Source organism: Magnolia sinica, chromosome 3 (assembly GCF_029962835.1).
Source record: "Magnolia sinica isolate HGM2019 chromosome 3, MsV1, whole genome shotgun sequence".
NCBI lineage: Eukaryota > Viridiplantae > Streptophyta > Magnoliopsida > Magnoliales > Magnoliaceae > Magnolia > Magnolia sinica.
This window is the reverse complement of record NC_080575.1, coordinates 44,197,197-44,219,601: the sequence shown is the minus strand read 5'-3', so window position 1 is coordinate 44,219,601 and position 22,405 is coordinate 44,197,197. Positions and strand designations below refer to the sequence as shown.

Genomic DNA, 22,405 nt, shown 5'->3' with positions numbered 1-22,405 from the left:
TCCATAGGTGGTGAAATCCCACTGCGGCGTGAGTGTGTGGGGGTGTGTGTGTGTGTGTAAAAAAAAAAAAGATAAAAAAATAAAATAAAATTTGATAGCCCTTTAAAGTGACCTCATCAAATTGGTGTGCCCTGTAAATAATTTAATATGGTCATGGACCCCATTGTACATTTTTCATACGTGCTTACTATCATTCATGCATTGCCCCTCCACACTTGTGTGTACTATTGATTTATTCATGTGCATGGCTTAGTAATTTTTTTAAACGTAGTTTCCTTCTTGTTTGAAGTTTTTCAGTGGGCAATAAGTTATGTCATGATCTAGCTAGGAAAGAGGTTGTTAGATTGGCTATATATGTTGAAGTCAGTATTTGTATTTTGAGATTTATCTATTATTTTTTTTAAAGAGTTAAAGGCTTCTTTCTCTTAGTCAATGATTACTAAAGTTGTGGTGGTAATGCTTCCATGGGTAGTGATGTGATTCCTTAGGTTTATTCCTTTAGAGGTGTGATGACTTGGAAGATTTCTTGGAGCTCATTCATTAGTACTTTTTTATTTACTACTTTTTATGGAGTTTATTAGAAATGATTATGTAAATATCCCTTCAAAAAATTGGTATGTACATTTCATATTCAAATTATTTTAAACTCGAGCCCAATTTTCACTCCGTACTCCATTTGTATCAAAGAGAGTTAAATTCCTTAGGAAGGATTTTGATCTTTACTAACACCATGGAATAATGGGATGATATATTTAGAAGTAGGTGCATGGCACATGGGAAGATTGTAAATATTAATTTATTGGAATAGTTTTTATATTCATCAGTGATGAGTCTAATAAAATTGTCAAATTTGGGCTATTTTTAAGTGTGAATTCCACTTAAATCATTGTTACCTTTTGACATCTTAATTTTTTAGAATCACATTTAGAAGACAAGTTGTGCAGGGTGAAGCATGCCCACTTGGATCGAGAATTGTCCAAGAAAATGAAAACATGATATGAGGAAATTGGCACAGAGGAAGGGGTTCAAGGGAAGATGCACTAGTGGGTTCGACTGACTCTCCCTTCTTCACTTTGTGCTTTTTTATTTTTCTTTTGGTTTCTCTATCATCTCTTGTAATGTCTTCAATTATTGTATATTGGGAAAGGTTAGTGTGGAATTTCCTCTTCACTACCTCGAACAATTATAGAACCGACATATAATATTACTCAAATAAAAATGATTGCTTTACCTCTTTCTCCTTTTTTGGGACCATCTCACACTAATACATAAGAGTGCACAACTTAGTGGCATACCAAACAAAGAGATCAAGTGATGAGTGCTCATAATTCCCATGTAGGGAGTTGGTCAAACATCCGTAGACTTGAGAATTAGTCACATGACTTCATTGTCTTTTTAATTTGGATACTACACATGCTATGATTCTCAATACCTAGGATGACGAGCGGAAGTGATTAGGTTACTTAAGAAGATATGTGTAAGTGACAAGACATTATAATATGTGATCCACATTAAGTGATGTTGTTGTATGGGCTGCTCCACCATAGAAGGCTACTTGAATTGACAAGCCTATTGATTAATGTGCACAAGCAATCATTTTGGGTTAAATGGGTTTTGATTTAAAGGTTTTCCAAAGAAAACAATATTAATTTTGTACTTTTCATACATGAGTTTTCTTTTCATGCTGACCTTTAAAAAATCGAATGGTGGATCTTCACAACCATCAAGTGGGGTCCATATTTAAAGCTTGGGCCCACATGATGGTAGGGTAATGATGCTGTTAAAGGATGTACAATGATGTATGTGCTAGTGTTTAGTGTGCAAGAAAACCTTCTTAAGTGTTGGTGGTTGGTGATGGCCCTCATTCAATTTAAGTGCGAAGGCACATGGGCTTACGCTCATATGAAACTTCATAAATATAGACCCTTAGGATTTTACACCCAAGGCTTCAACATCCCATCCCATCCCATCTCTCTCTCAGTCTAACTTCTCTCCCTTATGATTACTTTTAGGTTTTCTAGAAAGAGTGGCCATATGGTTCATCTCCTATAGGTGTAGGGCTCTGAGAACTGAGGATGATCAATCCTTGGAAGCCAAAGATCTTGTATTGAGTATTATGTCTTGAAGATTCAAAGTGTGAAAGTTTTTATTCTTTTTCTTCAAAATTTGCTCAATTTATAACTCTCTTTCATTCTAGAATCTAAATCATGCTTTGTAAAATAGCTTTAGCCTTGTTTGAATTAATTGTACTCAATCCTTTACACTTATGAGGATGTGGTGTGTGGGGTAAAAGCCTAATAATAAGATCATATCACTAAGGAGGATAGGTGTAGAGTCACATTTCCCATCCTTTCCCTTTCTTAGACATGCCATCAAAAGAGAGAGAGAGAGAGAGAGAGAGAGAGAGAGAGAGATCTCCTCCCATGCCTCCGCTCATCAAATGTTTGGTCAAGCTTCTGGAAAATATCTTAATGTCTCCTCTTTAAAATAACCTTGTAGTGTAGAAAGAGGAGGACTCTATGCTGGTCCTTTTATTGAAAATAGATCAAGGAGAGGTCTTCATCATCAAAGAAAGAAAGATATCAAAGCATTATGATCTAATGGACAAGTAAAAGGTACATTCTCAAGCATTCATTTTGTTTCCTTTTAGAACTGGTAACACTTTTAGAACTTAGTACCACATAAATGGGGACAAGTTCTAAGGGCTAAAACTGTTTGTTTGTTTGTTTGTTTGTTTTTTTTAATTTTATTTTTAATTTTTTTAATTTTATTTCTTTTTTAAAATCAAGTTTTTGCTTCCACCTTTTGAAAATCCATCATCTCACACGTGTACTATCAAAGCACAAGAATAATTGTGAACAATATTTTCATGGATAAGGAATTTTGGGTCTTATTGTCCTAAGTCATTGGCACACTTAATTGGCTTTCAATGGCACAAAAACCATGGGAATACGAAAATGTTCTTACATAAAAATAACAATAACCAATTCTTTAACCACTTGAGATATCCCACATTACATATGTATTTATAAATTTAAGAAGGAATAATTTATTAATCCTACATAAACTCCCAACTAATCTCTAACGTTTAAAGATAAAGAAACACTTATCAAATAATAAACTAAATAATATTAAAATTTTAGGTGGGATATTCAAACTTTGTGTGGGCCACATGATGATTGCCCATGCTCTACACAAACTTAGCCCTAAATGATGTCTAAATTAAACTTCTCATGTTAAAAGAAGCCCTCGAGTTTGATTGGATGTGAGCCAATGTACATAATGTACCATGCTTACTTTGATTTTGATAAATGTTTATGATGGTTATTGTTAATCCTATATTGCGGAATTGACAAATCATCTATGCATCAATAATGTAGATTCAACGCTTTAATCTTGAAGGCATACCTGATTGGGAAGACATTCCCCATGTTGCGTTATCGTCGAGGGATGCTAGGTCTTTCACACCTCACACCTCTAGGGGAACCTTCAATGGGACTAGGCTTTTCTCTCTTATGTGAGCAAAGGGATCAAGACATCTATTTATAGGAAAGAGTGCTAGAAAATCTTACCCATCACACCTCTCCCCTCTAGGGTTTCCACACTATAGGTTTTTATATTTGGCTTAATAACTGTGTATAGGGATCACTGTTCAAGCATCCCGCTTCAAAACTATTTGCAATTATCACAATTGTAGTGGGCCCCACCGAATCGCTCAATCTGAATAATCCAATGGTCAGATTTAAATCGATAATCATGTGTAGCCTACTTGATAAGAGTTTTATATTCTCCCACTTGAGCTACACTGATCTTTGAAAGAAAACAAAAGATTTTATTTTAATTGTGAAAATAATATTATAAAACGCATTTGCTTTTGAAAGTTCTTAATGGGCACCATACTGAATTTCAAAACAATACTGTTAGATAATTATAAGCAAGGCTTGTTGAATTTAGTCCATCAATACTATTGAAACTGGATTATGGTAGTCAACATAACATTTATACTTTTCGAAGTGCGACGAATCAAGGTCTCAAATACCTATAACCTTAACGACATGGATCAATGATATGAAGTGTAGTATGAAGATTGCACGTTTAATGTGATCACACGTGCCTATCTTCAAGTGGTCCATCTGAACGTGTCACCAAGACACAAACCAAAGTCTTGCTTACTAAAAACTGAAAGTGCACACTGAAGGAGAAGCAAGATATAAACTGAATAACAAAATCATCAATGCATATAAAAGAGATATCTGAAATGTCTATACATAATCGGATTAAAATTGAAAACTCCCACTACTCAAATACATCCTTGGGATCTACAACTCCCATACATGTTACATGTTCCTTAAAGAGCATCATAAGAAGACCTTTAGTGAGAGGATCCATCATCATCTGCCTCACACTGATGAGTTCTACAGACATCTGACGATTCTGAACTCTCTTCTTCACGTAAGGTATTTAATGTCAATATGCTTTGACCTCAATGAATACTTGTTGTTGTCAGAGAAGTTAACTACAACTGAAATATCATATAATAGATTTTCAATGGTTTCGGGATTATATGCATAACTCGTAAACTAGAGAAAAGGCTCTGAAGTCAGATTGCATGACTCATAGATTTATGACAAGCCACATACTCTGCTTTCATGGTAGAAAATGCCGTAATCGACAGTTTCACACTCTTCCATGATGTGGCTCCACCAGCCAATATGAATACATAGCCCGAGGTAGACTTCTTGCTATTGAGACAGCTCGCAAAATTTGCGTATGAATATCCAACTAGCTCCAAATGGTCACATCTCCTATAAATGAGTATGAAGTCGTTAGTCCTTTGTCAGTAGAGCAACACTTTCTTAACAACTATCCAATGATTCATTGCTAATGTACTTACCCAACATTCCGAGTACAAAAGCAATATTCGGACGCGTATAGACCTAAGCATACATGATGCTCCCTACTATCGACGCAAATGAAATATCTTTTATCTTGTTATTTTCTAGGTCATTCATAGCACTGAAATTGGTCAAACTTGTCACCTTTTACAATAGGTGCTTAGCCAGGAGCACAACATTGCATGTTAAACCTTTCGAGAACCTTATCAATATAGGCCCTTTGTGACAAGTCAAGCAGTCCATGTGATCTGTCTCGACTAATCTGAATATCGATGACAAATGATGCACCACCAAGATCTTTCATCTCAAAGTTTTGAGGTGAAAATTTATTGGTCTCGCACAACAGTCGAATATCACAACTGGCCAATAAAATGTTGTCAACATACAAGACTAAAAACTTACTTTTATTGAATTTCACATATATACACTCAACCACAATGTTTTCATTGAAACCATATGAGAAAACGATTTTATAAAACTTTAGGTACTACGGTCGTGATGCTTGTTTCAACCTATAAATGGACTTCTTGAGCTTGCAGACTAGATATTCTGATCCTTTGACTTTGAAACCTTTTGGTTTCAACATATATACATTCTCACTTAGGTCTTCATTGAGAAACACATTTTTTTACATTCATTTGATGTAACTCTAAATCCATATGAGCCACCAGAGCCATGATGATCCTAAAGGAGAGTTTTTTTTGGACACAGGTGAGAAAGTCTTCTTAAAGTCAATGCCCTCACACTGACTGAAACCCTTTGCAACTAGTCTAGCTTTATACTTTTTGATATTGCCCTTAGAGTCTCGTTTGGTTTTGAAGACCTACTTATAACTAATCATCTTAATCCCTTTTGACAAGGTTCTAAGCTTTTTTTTTTTTTTTTAAAATATCTCATAGATTTTAATTCATCCTTCATGGTATTGAACCAATGAGAAGAATTCACACTTTGTTCGACATTTTGAAAAAGATACAAGATCCTTTTCAGCTCCAACATCAAATTTACGCTCATGTAGATAGATGATATAATCATCCGAAATCGCGGATCTTCTCTCTCTATGTGATCATATTAAAGGCTCATTATTCTGAATTGGGTTTTTCATTTCTTTATCCGTGGGTTGTATTTGAGGCTCTACATAGTCGTCCATAGGGATCTCAGGGTCCGCTACTAGACGGACGACCACATTACTCTAGACGATTGTGGTGGAAATCACAATCCGCTCTTCCTCAAATATAATGTTTTTTAAGTTCATGCTCCCACTATCTTCAATATTTTCAATAAGCCTAGCATTTGTAGTCTTAATAACTCTCATGAAATATGATGGACAATATAATCTAAATCCATTGGATCTTTCCAGTATCCAGTAAAGAAGCAACTAATCATTCTAGGGTTAAGCTTTCTTTCATGCAGGTTATACGGTTTGACTTTTGTCGGACAATCCCATACATAAAAGTATTGTAAACTATACTTTTGCCCTGTCCACAATTCACATGAAGTTTTTATTACAGATTTACTTGGGACTCTATTCAATATATGCATAGCTATTTTCAAACCATCACCCCACAAAGATTTTAGCAACGTTGAATTACTAATCATAGACCGTACCATGTTCTTTAGAGTGCAAATACGCTTTTCCGTTATGTCATTTTGCTTTCGAGTATCAGGCATGGTATATTGGGCGATGATACCATAATCTTGTAGGTATCTAGTGAATGGCCCTGTATTATGTTCAGATTTATCATACATTCTATAGTACTCACTACTATGGTCAGATATGATGACTTTGATCATTTTATTGAGTTGATTCTCGATTTCAACCTTATAGATCTTAAATATATACAAGTCAATTGATTTCTTGTTAATAAGGTATAGGCACTCGTAACAAGAGTAGTCATTTATGAAAGTGATAAAATACTTCTGCTCATTCCAATATGTTGTAGGGAATGGTCCACAGATGTCTGTATGAATAACTTCCAAGAGTCATACGCTCCTACTGACACCATTTTTCCTGATTCTAATCTGTTTACCTTTAATGAAATCTATATAAACCCCAAAGTCTGAGAAGTCTAGAGAGTGAAGAATTCATTCGCACGCAAGTATTTTCAATCTCTCATGAGTAATGTGGCATAATTGCCTATGCCACAACATAGAGGAATTTTCATAATCTAAACTTCTCTTGATGCCTTTAGTGTTTCCATGTGAGGAGTTAATGCTGTAAACATGTGAAACATCCGAATTTATTTGATAAAGGCTATTAACTAAAGTGTCAGAATCAATCACAACTAAATCATAGAAAATATTCAATTTTTCATTTCCAAAATTAAACTCATGAACATATTTTTCGATATGAGAAATTAAAATTAAATGTTGCCTTATATAAGGCACACAAACAGTATTTACCAGATCAAAAAAGTGTCCTGACGATAACCTAAGCCTACAGACTCCAATAGTTCACACGTCTACTCTAATGTCATTCCCCATATAGACCAATCTTTCAGTATCACTTAGTGTTTGAATTTGAAGTATATCCTGCATGGCATTACATATGTGAATAGTTGTACCAGAGTCTATCTATCAGGAGTCTATGAACATATCAGCTAAATTAGATTCAAAACAGACTAAGACTTGATTCTTACCCTTAGAAATGAGTCGTTCTTTAAATTGTGTACAATCATTCTTTTTTATAACCAAGCTTCATGTAGAAGAAGCATGCATCTTTAGGACATTACTTTTTCTTATTTGTATTTTCTTTAGAGTTAGGTTGATTGCCACCCACAGGACCCGTTGAATGCTTTTTTGAATTCTGCTTCCTTTTAAAAATAAAAATAAAAATTCCCCTCTCGTCTTTGACTAAATGTCATTAAGTGTGTACTTTGTATCTTGTTTAACCTTCCGAGTCTCTCTTCCTTCTGAATGCATTGAGATATCAGTTCGTTTAATGTCCACTTTTCTTTTTGAGTGTTATAACTGATTTAGAATTAACCAAATTGTGGGGTTAGGAAGTTCTGAACCTAGAAAATCAGGAGTTCATCCTCAATCTTAAGGCCTAATACGCGAATTTTGGCTACCACATCAAATAATCCATTGATATACTCCCTGATGTTTTCTTAACCATTATAAGTGGCTTGAGTCAGCTTATGGAGAAGCGAACTTATCTCAACTTTATCCGATTTTATGAATTGGTTCCCTATTTCAGTCAAAAACTTTTTAGCATTCTCAGTGTTGGGCATGACACCTTGCATGGTTTTAGAAATCGAAATTTTTTTATGATATTGAGATACATCTTATTCAACTTGGTCCATGCCTTGTCGTAAGGTTTTTCTAATTCAGTCCTGGAGTTAGATAGATGAGAGACTAGCTTCCTCCAGGGCCAAATCCAAGTCCATGCAGCCTATGACTATTTCAACGAGTGACTTCCATTTTTGATAGTTAGACCTAGTAAGCAAAGGAATAAAATTGAATTGGTTTAGAACATTGGAAATACTCATAACTGGACATACAAAGCATAACACTCACATTAGTAAATAAAAAAACAAGTCCCACATAATACTACATGAATGTAAACCACACACATTATGCATGTATTAACATTCGCTTAATATGGGCCTTCAATCAAATGACCTAGAATGATGATGGGCCAAAATCATCAAATTCTGCCAAGAGCCTGACGTATCATCATGACTCCTCTGGGAGAAATTGCGACATATAAGAGGCTCTACCGAACATGAAGCTGGCCAATGCTGGTAAAATAAATCTAAGACGTCCATTAACTTTGGGCGACATGAATCTCTTAAACTTATATCACCATCATCAATCACTTCACCCTGCTCATATCCTGCAAAATAATGGTACTTCTTTGTTCTGACGACTACCTGTTATGGATACGAATGCAACTCAATACGAGCCTATAATGGAAGGTCACTGAATTCCAAATAATGAAGTTTGGAAGTAAAATTTTTTTGTCAATTGAGGTCACTCTGGTGACTAATACAACCAGCTTCAATCCTCACTCCCAAATTCAAGGATTGTTACATGGTCTTGCCTATAACAGATGATACTGTAGAAGTTTTGATTCGGCCCAAGATATGATTGATGTTGACCGCCCACAGACTTAAATATATGTTAAAGTAATTGTTGAATTAACTTCTTAATGATCAACTACTTAATATCAACCCCAAACACATAGGTAATAACCCTATGCAGGGACAAATCGAAACTAGATAATATATTCAACCATATTTACGAACTACCAAATCCGTTTAACGAGCGTAGCTTTCCAACCATCAATGGACCAAATATGTTGAATTTAAATGGTTAATATCAACATCCATGGCTTCAGGCCCAAATATCTAAAATAGGCCCTCAAAGATCCCTAAAAAGAGAGCCTAAACTCTGGTCGAGATTTGACGTAAGTCAATCCCATGTTGAGCCTGGGATCTGCAAGGAATAAGGCCAAGGCTCAGCTTTCTGAAAGCACAGCAGGCCCAAACATTGGGCCTAGATCAGCCTTAAATGGGCTAAAAAATTCCCTACCATGCTCTAAATATAGGGAAAAGGGGCCGAGGACTGGCCCAGCATTGGACCCAATGGACAGGCCTGCGGCCCATTGTGAGGCCCATCAAAAAGCCCGACTCGCGGTCCCATTCCCCCCAAAAACTGCCGCATAAGACCTCTCCAACCAGTAATGGCCCCCATTTTATTTTTCTTCCACACCCAGAACCCTAGCCGCCTTTCATCCCCAGCAGGGGAAAACCCTAGCCACCGCAGAGCAATAGCCGCCGCCTCTGGCTTCTTCTTTGGTGGTGACCCCGACCGAACTTACACTGTGGAATCCGAATGCAGGACCACCGCCGCTGGGAAAATCGGCTGACGCACCTCGCCGCTGCCACAACTGAGGTGTTTTTGTTATTAACCGTATTGCAACTGTATGGGTTTCCACCATTAATGGTGGTTGGCGGCGCTGGAATAGGAAGAAGAAGAGGGGCAGGGGTTTCGGCGCTGTCGGCCATTGCTGCCGGCAGCGGAATAATCTGATCTGGATTCGTGGGTTGTGGCCGCCATCAATGGCCGCGGCTATGATCGCTACCGAAAACGATCGGGTTTTAACCCTTATTCTCATGGCTGCCGACAAGTTTCGGATCATCTAAATCGGGCCATGACTGCCGGCCGCAGCGGAATCTGAACTGAATCGGGTTTTTACCCTGTTTGCATCGTCGCCGGAGACGATATAATGGCAGCATATGGCTTGCTGATTTAGATGCCAAGGAAAAACGACAATCTGGCCAGATCGGGTTTGCCATACAGAGCCTAGACAATGGCCAACGATGGGGTTTTCCCTCCCATTCAACAACCACCGACAATGGTTGTGCGCGGTCTGCCGACTGCGCAAACATGGTGGGTTCCGATCATGGCCAGAGTAGCCCTGATTGCATAAGCTCAAAAAACCGACTTCCAGATTCAGCCAGGCAGACACTCTTGGATGGGTCCAAGATAAATCTAAATTCTGGGTCACCTTGATGTAGACAATGCAATAAAAAAATCCACCAAAATTGATATTAGGAGTCTATGATATCAGCTGTTAATTTTATATTGCGAATTGAGGGATTGTCTTTGCATCAATTATGTAGATTCAACACTTCTTTAATTTTAAAGGTATACTGATTGGGAAGACAAATCTGATATCACGTTATCACTAATGGATGCTAGGTCTTCCACACCTCACGCCTCTAGGAGAGCATTCAATGGGATTAGGGTTTTATCTCTTATGTAGTCATTCAATGGGATTAGTGATTAGGGTTTTATCTTTTATGTGGTCATTCAATGGGATTAGGGTTTTATCTCTTATGTGGGTAAGAGTACCAAATTACATCTATTTATAGGAAAGAGGGTCAGAGAATCTTACCAATTACACTTTTCTCATCTAGGATCTCTACACCATAGGTTTCCATATCTGGCTTAATAGTCGCGTATAGAGACCACGGTTCAGGCGTCCCACCTCAAAACTATTTGCAATGATCACAATTATAGTGGGGCCCACTGAATTGCTCAATATGAATAATGCAACGGTCATATTTATATTGATGATCATGTGTGACACGCCTAATAAGAGTCTTACAATTACTTCCCTAATTGATTAGTCTGGATTGCATTTAATTATGTTGTTAGATCTCTAACATCTTCTCTGCATGATGATCATGATTTCTTATTTTGCCTTGTCAAATTCCACCCTTGTAGAGAAATAGTTGTCCTATTTGTAGACTTTGAATAAATAGGTTAAAGATGTGTATAAAATCCTAATTGAATGGGAAAAAATCTATAAATGTGATGGCAATTAGGATTATTTGGGGAGGAGGGCTTTGGTTCATGACACATCCGCATTGGATCTTCTTAATAAGGATTTATGTTGTTTTCTTAGTCAAATGAGTTGTATTTTTCCTCAGTCTTAACATTATATAAATCATCTCTAAGTTCTTAATTTTATTATTATTATTATTTTTTTTACAATGCTCATTTTAGTTAGTAGTAAAAGACACAATGTTGCTTACTCAAAGAAACATGTTGTAGGATTATTCAATAAAATAGAAGGCATCTTGATACCAGAAAACCTAAAAGGATGTAAGAAAAGATGACTAATAAATAATACACTTAGCTTACTTGTATAGCTTGAGAGAACTGATCAAGAATGTTTGGAATTGTTGCAAGCACTTGATCATTTGTCATCGACTGAAAACCAGCTGCTAGGTCATTTTGTCCGATATCCAATGTGTAGAGAGCCTTGGAGAAATCTTCAGGTTTTGGGAGATTACATTTAATACTAGTATTGCCTAAAAGGAATGAAATTCAAAGAGCAGAACATCACATAACAGAAAAGTATGCTTATCAACATCAAAGTGTAATCATGTATCTAAAAGCAAAGGAATTTTTCTCTAATTTAGGAATTCACATGATGCTAAAGTCTAACCTTGTTGATAGAGCTCATTGGTGCGCATTTTAAATTGGGAGAACTGCCAAAGTTGAACATTAAGAGAGAAAGGGCTGAAACCTCCTGTGAACAAGCTCAGATTCTGTGGCTGAATTGTTGATCCTCCCGTTGCAAAATTTGCTCCATGTTGGAAATTTGTTCCAATGGAATCTAGATATGCACTTAGGGATGGTAAACCTAAGCTCTCAGCTGCCATGAAGAAAAGGTTACAGAACTTATTGGCAAGTGAACTCAAATATATATATATATATATATATATATATATATAAAATTTATTTTTTTTCATAATTTTTGTTGAGCTTTTATTTCTCGTATTAAAGGAGATTTAATAAAATGTGATGGGTTGAGAAAGGGATTTGGTTTTTCAATGCATGGGTCTTGGAATTTTTTAAAATAAAATCAGATTTTAGAGTTATCTGTGAAGTACATATTTATTATATTGATGTTGTAAAATATACTTTATAAAAATTTATCATTTGTCTAATATGAATCATCATGCTCATCTATGCCTATTGATGGGATTGGTACTAATGATGAAAACCTAACCTCAACACAAGTAGTCTGTAAGTCCTATGTATAGGTTCAATGTGGTGTGAAAAGTTAATTTTAGTGATTAAAAATGAATATGTGAAACTAACCTCAACACAAATAGTCTTCAAGTCCTTAGTACAAGGTTGTATGAAAAGTTAATTTTAGTGATTCAAAATACATGTGTGAAATGTAATTATTTGAGAGATCTAATGATATTCAAAGCCCGTCCATGAGATGTAATTAGTTTATGTAGTTGATATGGTAAAAATGAAGGTTTTAGACTTTTTTAAATAAGTCTATGTTAGGATTTAAAAAACACAGCGGAAATTTAAAATTTTCAAAAATCCATGTTTAATGATTTAGTTCTACAGATCCCTTCTAGATATTATTAAGTTTCTAAAATTGAAGAGCATAAGCTCATAAATTAAAATTACCTCATATCGATGTCATTGTGAAACTATCAATTTGTCAATACTGATCTTCCAAACTAGAAGGCTTCTCCCCAATTTATCTAAGATAGAGGATAAGAATATAGCCTACATGTCAACCTCAGAGAATGGCTGAGCTAGGCATATGACAGTTATTCGATAATGAAGCACACATGTCAACGTGTGGACATATGGAGGGAGAAGAAAAGGAACTCTCTCCTCTCTCTCTCTATTATTCTCTCAATGTGGTGATGCTTTAAGGGGGCAAGGACCTCGAAGGCTATATCTCTAAATTCCTCCGGCATTGATTTATATATAAAGAGTTATGGTTTCAAGGAGAGAGACCCATATTGTACTTTGCCTTCCTATAGTCTTCAATATGCCCTACTACATTGGAAGTCTATGATCCTTCCTTAACTATATACCCAAATTGGCATTAGCCCTCCACTATCCACAGCCATTTACTTTTAAATTACCATCAATTATGATTGGAACATTTTAACGGTTAAAAATAAAAGATCAACAGTTGAAAACATTCATAAAACCTTTTACAACCATTGAGTTCCAGGCCAGGCCCAGTTGAAAGACCATTTAATAGATATTTGGATCTATCAGATCTCTTGACCATAATAATGTTCTTATGTAACTAGTTTAATAAAAAAGAAGGTAACCAGTTTAATCCCTTACTGGATCACATGGGCTTCAACCATATATTATTGCATGAACATACCCTACCCTCATGTGAACCACAAGCGGCACAGTGAGGTGAGCTAGAGCACATTACATGTAACTTTAACTTCCACATGTCCTCATGTTTAAGGATTAGTTAAATCTAGTAAAAATACAAGTGGATTTGGCCCAAGCATGATGGATCTTTTGATCCAGAGACTTAAAGTGATCCTTCGATACAAGTACCCAATGGGTCTAATAATAAGATCTCATATTCATGGGGTAGGGAAAGACACATTGACTCACCGTCAAATCCAATGGTAGAGAACTTTAATCTCGACTAATCATCCTTCACATAAAATGACCATATAAACCACATATCTGCCCTAGAACCTGCTAGGTTATCATGAAATAACAGGTTACTGAGATCTATTGAACACATCTCTCCTTCGGCTAGTGGCTATTGTGCCCAAACTCCAGTTCCCAATGACAAGAGAAAAACCCCCCACCTTTAGCCCATGTTCACATATATGTTTAAGGTAAACCCGCAAATTAATTATGGCAATAATAACAAGTCCAAACAAGACCCATAGTCTTTATGATCTATGGACAAGATCATTAATATCAATGGTCAAGACAAAATATCAATAGATAAGATTTCCATTGGCTCTCCAGGGCACACAACGCTAACGGTCTAAAAGATGATACATAAAGGCATTCAGGTTATAAGTAATCATAAGTTGAAACTTGCCTGTATTAAAAGGGAAGTGGGTCATCTTAATTCAAAATAAAGGCTTTTATCTCTCTTGAAGCTAAAAACTAAGCATATGGCCAAAAATATGTTTGTTTTTAAAAAATAGACTTTGCGAACTGTGGGTGTAATCTACCCAGTTCCATCACATAAATTCCTTAATTAAAAATTCATTTATTAAGCACTTTAATGAAACTTTAATAAACTTACACGAATGCTCAAGTTCAAAGGTAAATTTGCCTATGCATAATTCTCCTAATGTCCAAAATGCTTATGCATTTCAAATATGTTGAAGAATTAGGAAATTATTTTATTCCGGATAGTTTTTAAAATAAAGTAAGTTTCTCAATAATTTCACCTTATATAAAATTTGTTCTGTTTATTTATTTATTTATTTACAAATAGTAGTCCCAAAGTGGTTAAATTACTTTATTTCACCAATATTTTAGGGGTTTAAAACTACACTATTTCATTATTACACCTTTGATGATGACTCACTTGGCTCCCATGTGAATGGGGTGGGTGGCACATGTTCGCTACATGTGGATCACATGAATGGATGTTTAGATGGCTATTGCCTTTGAATTTGAGTTATTTGATTATTGGAATAAAGAAAAAAGGCCAAAAATTAAAGTAGATAAAAAAAGGTATAAAATACAATGGTGAGTTTAAAAGATTTTTCTTAGCACAAAAAGGAGAAAAAGTGTGGAATAAAAATGTGTCCAAAAGGTGTTGCTAAGACAAAATGTATGTTTAGAAGGATAGTTCCTTCTATGTAGATGATAAAATCAATATAAGCTTGAGAAGAAATCGAGGGAATTAAGTCAGAGTATTGAAATAAAATAGAGGCGTTTAATACCTATATGGGGTTTTTGATGACTTGTATGAAGTGAATTGGTATGGTTACATAATCACCTAAGCCCTTTAGTAACATGGAGCAGCAGAGAGGTGGAAACGGACTCTTCTCAACATGGATAGATCAATAATGACTCACAATAATCTCTATGGAACCTTCTCCTTATAACCTACATCCTAAAGAATTACTGGGAAACAGTCATCCCTACTCCAAATTAAAGAAACTTTGGAAAAAACAATCGTTGCATCTCTTTTTCTACTCCGCACATTTAAATGGGTATGTTCTTATTTGCAAGGATTATAAAGCATTGACTAGGATCAAATCTTATGACAACCATTCTTAAAGACTAATACCCATGACAAAAAAATTGAACGATAGACCCCAAGCTGTATGATATACTCAATGCCTAAAGATGTGGGAATGTCATTCTTATCATTTGATATTGAGGATGGGAGCTTGTTTTTTCAAGAATGGTGGGACTATTCTAGTGGTTGTAGTGTTGGAATATTTGGTTGGATCAAATAGACTATTAAAAATTAAAAACCAAAAAGAAAGTAAAAGAAATGAGATAGAAGACTTATAGAATAGAGTCGAGGCGTGACGTGAGTCACTCGGCTTGAAATCAAATTTTCTCCCCTTAGACAGCGTCCCAAGTGCAATAGGTTTCCAGAGCAATCGACCTCCAAGATTCAATGACCAGGTCTTGGATGTGCATTCACTGTATGCGGGCTTGAACCACTTGCAGTTTAACCCGAAAGTGCTAAGTCAACTTAGCGATGAATTCAATACCGAAAACTTCTTAAAATAGTAACCACACATCTCTTTGTTTCAAAATGAAAAGGCACAAGTGCAAGTACATTCTCGCACAAAATAAAGTCCTGCGACTACCCGTGTGAGTACACCCACACCCACGGTCATGGCCTATCCCGTCCCGTCCTATCCAGTCATGTCGCATCACGTCATGCACACACATACGTACACGGACTCAGACTCAAACTCAAACTCGGCTCAGTGCGCAATGCGCGTGTGGTCTGTATCATAGATTAGAGCTAATGGCATACCCATGCACACACATACGTACACGGACTCAGACTCAAACTCAAACTCGGCTCAGTGCGCAATGCGCGTGTGGTCTATATCATAGATTAGAGCTAATGGCATACCCCCCCCCCCCCCAATTGGACCAAATTCACATGCCCCTTAAATGGGGCTCAAGCCCCAAGTTAAAAGGCTATTTTATATACATGAGAATTTCCTTGAGCAAAATCGATGTGGAACTAAACCCACAACACAAAAGCAAACCAAAATTCAAATTTTAGAGGGAAACCAAAAGATTTAATTTATTTTTTTAAAAATTTATTTTGAAATAAAATACAATAATCCCCCATATTTTTCAAAATAAAAACCTTTCGGGTTAACGCGAAATAGTTGTATAAAGGTACTGATGTTACCATAAACTTGAACCGATATTAGAGTAAGTAAGACATGTTTACTGGAATTAGATAACAACATGGTCTTGAAATTGATTTTTTTTTTTTTTTTTGTGTGTGTGTAAATGACAAGTACATGCTACTTACATAACTCTTCATTTGTAAGTGATTATGTGGTTTGATACTTTTTGTAACGACCTTGGAATTTTTGTGCTAATCTTTCCTTAAGTAGTTGTTTTTGGGGTAATTAGCGCTTTACTTGATTGCTTGTGAAATTCGCATCAATCACTTTAAATTGTATCTGCATGGCTCTAAACGTGTAGATTAGTGAGCGCTACGTTACTCTGAAATCTGGGATCCATCGCTAAATCCAGTTGTTCTGGGAAATTTTTGGAAGATCTGGATCGGACCTAGACCGCGCGTCGAAAGTCCGATGGCGATGATCTTAGGCTGTTGCGGTCACTGAGTTGGGCTTGGTCTTCACCTCGAAAATCAAGTCGATCTGATGTTCTGGGTCGATTTGGTTGAGCTCGGAGTGAAGAGTGTGAGAACGGTTGGAATTTAATAAGCTTTTTATGAAATCTGAGTCGTGTCGCTTGCGCGACGATTTTAAGCATTCTGACCGTTGGATTCTGACCCAATTTCACCCTCTGATCAGGATGTGGCCCATGCATATCCTAGTGCTTGTGGACTGATCGAGTTTCCGTGACCGTTGAATTGAGTGTGGTCCGCCACGGTTGACGGGCCGGTACGAAAACTCAACTTGACCTAGATCCATGGTCGAGTGAGCTTAAGTCCGACCTTTCGTGGTTATAGGCCCACCAAGTGCTTCGTTGGATCGAGAAAGGCGTACTTTGGTTATAACCTAAGTATACCTTGACCGGGTTATTTCCATCATTTTAAGGCCTATATATAGTCCTTAAACCCTAGCTCTCATTTCCATACGAATTTTCTCTAACCCTAGCTTGGAAAGAGAGTGGAAAAGAGAGAGGAAGTGAGAGAGATTGGTTGGTGAATCACCTTGATTCTTCCTTGTTCTTCTTCACCTTTGAACCTTCACTTTGAATCGTTCCTCTGACGATTCTGAGTTCTTTTGGGGTAAGTTAACCTAACCCTAACCTGTGTTAGAGCTTAGACTAGACTTGGTGTTGTTGTATCTCATTTCTATCCTTATTTTAGGGTATTCTTGCGCCGTTGACGAAGACAACTCGTCTAAATCAGTTCGGCGGTTCTTCCTTTGCTTAAGGTGCGGACTTTAAGTGTATAGGTTATGGTTTTCAGGGCTTTCAATCCCAGTTAGTGATTTATTCTTGTTATGGATGAGATTTCACATGTCAAATATTGTGTTTACATTGCTTTCTTGATATGCATGTGTTATATTGAGATTTGTGTATTCTAAGTGTATTTATAAAGTACCGTATACGTATAAAATACGCACTTGTGCTTGCCATGATTATTGGTCATGTATGTATGCTAGATGCATGTATGACAACTCCTTGGGAAAAGGAATTGTCTAAGTGCACGTATTTCAACATGCGTCATGTATGTTGTTCCATGAATGCTAAGTGTTTGTAGAAATGCATGAATGATCTACGTGTAACTGATTACACTAAATGCAGGCGTTGAGAAGTGGTTCTCAATACTTCTATGGATGCGCATGATTTTCCTTATGCATTTACATTCCAAGTTATTCAAATTCAAGCATTCCTATGCTTACATTTATGTTAAGTTGATATTCTTCAGATGTGTATGCACCATGATTTGAGTGGTTGTTCCATTACTGTTTTAAATTCCATATGAATATCTGTCGTAGTGTAGGATGTTTGGGACTATGCCTTAGTCCAGGAAATCGGTAATTGACCCTATGGTCGTGGTTGAGATTGCTTTCGCCACGTGAGACGCATTAGACGAACCCGAGTCGTATTAGAGTTGGCGGCAGTGGTTTGCCACGCGGAGTGTTTGCGCACTCTATGTCGTTCAATTCAACGTGCGCTCGTGCTAGTCGAGTTCGTCAACTAACCCGATTGTCCAGTGTATGTTAACCATGTATGGACGCTACTGCTTGAATCTAGGGTACCGAACTTACCAGTGAAATCCTAATAACCATGGTACCTGATCCGCTAAGACTCATGAGCCGAACATGGTGGTATGGGACACCGTGGTCGAGCTGTCGGCCTACGCTGGGGTGACGAGCCTCCCCGTAGTGACCAGTGAGCAACTTAACTCGTGAGCCGATTATGGTGGTATGGGACACTATATTCGTGCTGTCGGCATACATTGATTGGTGACGAGCCCTTTGTAGTGACCTCGAGCATACCTGGATACCGCAAGGAGGTGACGAGCCGATCTGTGGTAGTAAGGGCATGAAAGGCGTGCATTGATTGGTGACGAGCCCTTTGCTACGACCTCAACTATATGATCGTATGCAATGTCTAGGATTGACGACCCTAGTATGGATCACTGTTTGGATGGTGATATGAGGAGGGTATCTTAGCTTCCCAATCCTGCTGTATGAATTGGACTAATAACAACTTGGTAATTATATCCATGCACCGCATTTGCATGTGCTTTGTAGATGTGGTGCACTTTGAGGCGATGTCATGCGTAACGTAAGATGAAGACGCTGAGGGTGTACGTGTGAGGGCACGCATCATATTGCATTCATACCTGCATTAACAAGAGTACTTAGGATTTATTTAATTGTCTTGCTTTATCATTACTGTTTGATTGAACTGATAGCATGTTAACCAGTGCCTTATTGTTCCACTGAGTTGATCACTCACTCCCACGTTTCTGGACGGTGTTGTACACACTAATCAGTCTCTGTCTTAGATGCAGATGATGATGCGATCCTCGAGGCAGAGCGGGAGCTGGATGACGACGAGGCTGCCTTCTCCTATATGCAGTTTTCAGACGGGTTCTAGCGAGCCTCGGTCTGTTGCGCGGGATCTATGGGATGACTATTTTGGGAACTGAAATAATGTAACTTGTACTTATAATTTTGATAAATAATACTTTTACACGATCTGGTTGTATATGTAATTCAGGGACTTACACTTGTACACATATTTTACTATAAGTCTTCCGCTTGCTTTATTCACTTACCCTTGAATCATATCTGCGTTTTGGCTTAACCTATCCCATGTTTATGTGCTAATACAGTCAACATACATCATTCATTAATTATGTTGCATAAGTGATGTTTTGGAACTCGGGAGCTGAGTTATGCTCGACCCCCGAATTTCAGGGCGTTACACTTTTTGACCATGCACCATGCACCATTATATGCATTTTATGAGTGCTCTAGAGAATTTGCTTAGATTTTTATAGGAAGTGACCTCCGCCACTATACTCATATAGGTGATTTCCTTCAAGTGTATGTAATAACTGTATACACTATCAAATTATGACTATGGATTCATTAAGAGTTCTAAAAAATCATCCTTTTACGTTGTTGCTCGCACTGCTATACCATAGAAGGAATATATTTACATTAGTGCAATCATTTATCTCGTGTCTTGTTGTTTACCTATTGAACCTATTTCATGAGATGTTCACTTGTATAAGTTGGGTTATCGACACTGGCAACTCATATATTAGACTTAGCCTCATTTCTTTCGATGTATTATCGACTAATATTTTAGATAGTCCTTTGGTAAAAAGGATCTGTCATTTTCTTTTCTGACCCCACAAAGTCAATAGATATTGTAAGCCCCGTAACCTCTTGAGACCTTCCATACTCTTCGACTTCGGCACCGGCATGTTCCTGGCGGACTAGATCAACGAATTTTGATCGCAATTCTATTTTAGTACAATAATGCCCCGAGACTTGTACCCTAGCGACCGTGCAAGCGTTACGATTCCAACACCTTACGACATGCCCCATTGCAATCCTTATATTAGAAGTTACAGTTTTGGCACAATTCGAGGTGCTCCGCGCAATGCACGGGGGCCCCACTTGCACAAATCCTAAGGTTGTCCAATTAATCAATTCATAAATCAATCCTTCAATCAAACCATCATGTCTCTTTCTCCCCCACTAGTCAAACAAGCTCATGCCTTGCTCATGCAACCCATGCCCTTACTCATACTTATCCATCATTCTTTCCTCTCTTCTTTTTTTTTTTTTTTTTTTTTCCATTTTACCCCTCCATCTTCTTCTTATTCTCTCCCTATCTTAAAAGTTCAATTACAAAATCCCCTAACTCTCTCTTATTTCTACCATTTTTCTAGCAAAAGTAAAGATATATTAAGAGAAAAAGATTAGAGAGAATTAGGGAGAGATTAAGAGAAAAAGAGAGAGAAAGAAAGATTAGGAAATGGTTTAAGATAAAAGAGAGCTTGAGAGAGAATTAGGAGGGATCAAGAGGGTAAGAGAAAGAAAAAAAAAAGAAAAACGAGAAAAGAGATATTAGAGGAGATTAGGGGTGGAGAGGAGCTTAGTGGACCATTCAATCATCGATCTACTCTGATCGACCCGTTCATCCTTCATTGTGAGTGCATGAGAGGATCAAAACCCTCTATTTCTTTGTGATTTATCTATTTTTGGTGGGCCTATAGGGGTGTGACCCACCTTGATCATGTATGGTGTGTATGGTGGACCTCATAGTGGCGGGGGGCCACCCCGATGGCTGGACTTCTTCCTTTCCTTTCCTTTCCTTTCTTTCCCATTATTTTTACATCATGATGTTATGGGGTCCATAAGTGGGCTACACTATTGGAGGGTGTGCCCTGCACGCTATGATAGTGTGGTCCACCTTGTGTGGCCCACCATGATGTTTATTTGTCAGTTAACATGTTGATATGGACAACAATTTTAAATGGTGGAAACCACCGAAATTGGTTTGATCCAAAGCCCATTGGCTCACAATGACCTGGCCAATTTGATGGATGGAGTGGATTTGTCTAGGTGGACCCCACCACCCTTAAAATGAACCAAGAGAGAGGGAGGGGCAACAATTGTGGCTGCTGGATGCAAACAGTGTCTAGGGATGTTGTAACCCAGCAGCAAGTGCGCCTAGAGGAGTGGGGTCCCCACTCGTGGGACCTACCTTGATGTATTTGTTACATCCATGCCGTCCACCAGTTTCTCCAGATCATTTTAGGCCATTGGTAAAAATATGAGGTAGAACAGATTTTTAAGTGGGCCACATGATTGCGCAGTATGCATAGGTTTGTTGCATGACTTGGATAGTATGACTTATGCATTTTACATCTTGTATGTCATGATCACTTTACACCCTAGCGACATTAGGGTTGTAGCCTCCACAGACATTTTGTGGATGGATGGATTGGATATCGAAAATATTTGTTCTAACATTAGGGCGTTATGGATGTCCTTGGGTGAAAGTCCCTAAATCCTTATGGTACTAGTAGGATGATTCAACGTCAAGACCGAGTAGATAACATACCAGTAGGATGCTTCAACGTTAAGAACAACTAGATAACATAAATGCCTGAGTGCCAAGTACCAGTAGGCCGCGTCTCCCACTGTGTCATGGTCGGTTAAAAAAGGGGTGTGACCTTATCCACCTGAGGGTAGGGGGTTATAAGTTAGGTTGAGTTTGACCAACTCGTAAATGAGTCCGCTATTGGTGAGCCAGGTGGGCATTAGCATACCACTGACAAGGCGGATAGTGAGGTCTATTCCACTCACTTGGTCCTGTGCATGATAGGGTGACAACAAGTGTTGGAGTGTACTAGACCCCAGTGATGTTTCTAGGTAGAAATATATTGATATGTGGACTAGTTGAGGATTGTTATGTTTTGTATTGCATCCCTAACATATGATATTCAGCCACATAGGCCTTGCATTGCATAGCCTTGGTATGACTAACAATATTTATAGACTTGACTGTTCAGC

General features: G+C 37.6%; 1 protein-coding gene across 1 annotated transcript in view; it reads right to left on the bottom strand.

Annotated features, from left to right (window-relative positions):
• The window catches only part of LOC131239864 (GDSL esterase/lipase At5g14450), a 71,603-nt gene that overhangs the window by 13,761 nt on the left and 35,437 nt on the right, over positions 1 to 22,405 (bottom strand). The window contains exons 2-3 of the mRNA XM_058237764.1: positions 11,857 to 12,066; positions 11,550 to 11,719 (exon numbers count right to left, since the gene is read on the bottom strand). Coding sequence (XP_058093747.1) covers positions 11,550 to 11,719; positions 11,857 to 12,066 — 380 coding nt within the window. The remainder of the gene's footprint in view (positions 1 to 11,549; positions 11,720 to 11,856; positions 12,067 to 22,405) is intronic.